Below are 1,712 nucleotides of genomic sequence, written 5' to 3'. Positions count from 1 at the left end.
TCATGCAGGTGTTTCAGCGCGCATTCGTGCGCCTGTTGCTTCCAGCCCTAGTGACGGCTTCCCTGGCAGCCCCGATGCAATATCGTGCTTCGTGAGGTGAAACTGACAGGATTGCCTGTCACCCCTCCCTGATGTGCGCCCCTGATTTTTCAACTGCACCGACCTTCAAGCCCCTGGATTTCGTCGGGAGCGGCGGATCTGCGTTTTCGATGACACCGCTACTGAAGACGGTGGTGCTCGATGCAGCATGGACGAACCTGTCGTCATCGACATCAACCTTACTGTCAACTACAAAAGAGCAGGCACTACCGGTGGCGCCTTGTGGGCTCGGCGGCTGTGCACAGACGCAGATCGCTAAACCATTCACTCTTGTCATGCAGGTTGGTAAAGCTTACAGTCTTTTTTGTAAGAAGTCTAGCAATTATTTCCTGTTTCAGCTGCCGAGCCCGCACTGCTGCCTTCTTGTCGCTCTTGAGTGCTCTCATGTAATTCGTGCCTTGTTGATGATGTCGGGCGATATCGAAAGCAACCCGGGGCCTGACTCCAACGCTTTACTAGTTGAATTGAAGAATTTGTCTGCTAGACAGTTGAAATTAATCAGTCAGGTTCAAGACCTGAAAGTTCATTTATTGTCGACGGACAAAGCTATTGCTGATATGGACAAACGCATGACTGACCTAGAGGGTCATTATCAAAATCTTGTCTCCCTGCGCTCTGACTTTGAAGCCGTCAGAACGTCTACCGCTCAAGTGGCCACAGTGGTACACAGGCTTGAAACGCGTATTGATGACGCCGAGAACCAGTCACGACGCAATAATCTTATTTTTTATGGCCTCCCTGAATCAACTGGATCAGAGGCGTTTGCCCAGACCGAGCAACTTATGATCAAGCACTGCCACGATCATCTTAATATTAGCATCGAGCTGAAGGAAATTGAGCGCGCACATCGTCTCGGTCATCGCACAGGTAGTAACCGCCACCGTCCTGTCATAGCAAAATTCACCTTCCATAAAACAAAAGAATTGATTCTTTCTAACGGCCGCAAGTTCAAAGGAACCAGCTTCAGCGTTGGAGAGGATTTCACTCGTTCCGTACAAAACGCTCGCAGGCACCTCATAACTTTCGCGAAAAGCAAATCATTACCTTTTTCTTCGCGATACAAAACACTGCATATGGGTCATAAGCGCTACGTCTACGACGAGCAAACGCAGTCTGTCAAAGAAATGATATAGCAATTTCCCCGTCGTAAAAATATCTGCTACACTGTCAAGCCCAAATCTAACATATCATTGTCTGTAATCTTTGCCAACGCACGCAGTTTCCTTCCCAAACGTGAAGCTTTTTCCAACCTTGTTTTATCATCTAACAGTAATATAATGGTGATAATCGAAACGTGGCTAACAGAAGATATAACAGACGCAGAAGTACTAGCCGACCTACCGGAATTTCTTGTCTACCGAAAGGATCGCAAAGGCATGCGGGGGGGCGGTGTACTGATTGCTGTGCATCAGCAGTTATCGTGCTCCGTAGCCAAAAACATCACTTCTGATCTTGAAGTATTATGGCTAATTATTCATGCTTCCCCCCATACTATCATTTTAGGTGTTTGCTACAGGCCTCCGAATAATATTCCAGATTTCTCATTTAAACTTAATAACAGTTTGAGTGACCTTAGTAATCAACACCCGCAAGCAGAAGTCCTCTTTTTGGTG

The 1,712-nt window shown here is 47.1% G+C and overlaps 1 protein-coding gene across 1 annotated transcript; it reads left to right on the top strand.

The window, feature by feature from the left end:
- The first annotated feature begins 209 nt into the window (after positions 1-209).
- Positions 210-1,232, top strand: LOC142567674 (uncharacterized). The gene has a single exon (XM_075677852.1). It carries the CDS (start codon positions 210-212, stop codon positions 1,230-1,232), a length of 1,023 nt encoding a protein of 340 aa, XP_075533967.1.
- The last annotated feature ends 480 nt before the right edge of the window (positions 1,233-1,712 follow it).

This window comes from Dermacentor variabilis, unplaced genomic scaffold (assembly GCF_050947875.1).
Source record: "Dermacentor variabilis isolate Ectoservices unplaced genomic scaffold, ASM5094787v1 scaffold_14, whole genome shotgun sequence".
Lineage (NCBI taxonomy): Eukaryota > Metazoa > Arthropoda > Arachnida > Ixodida > Ixodidae > Dermacentor > Dermacentor variabilis.
The sequence above is the reverse complement of the archived record's forward strand: the minus strand, read 5'-3'. Positions and strand labels throughout refer to the sequence as shown.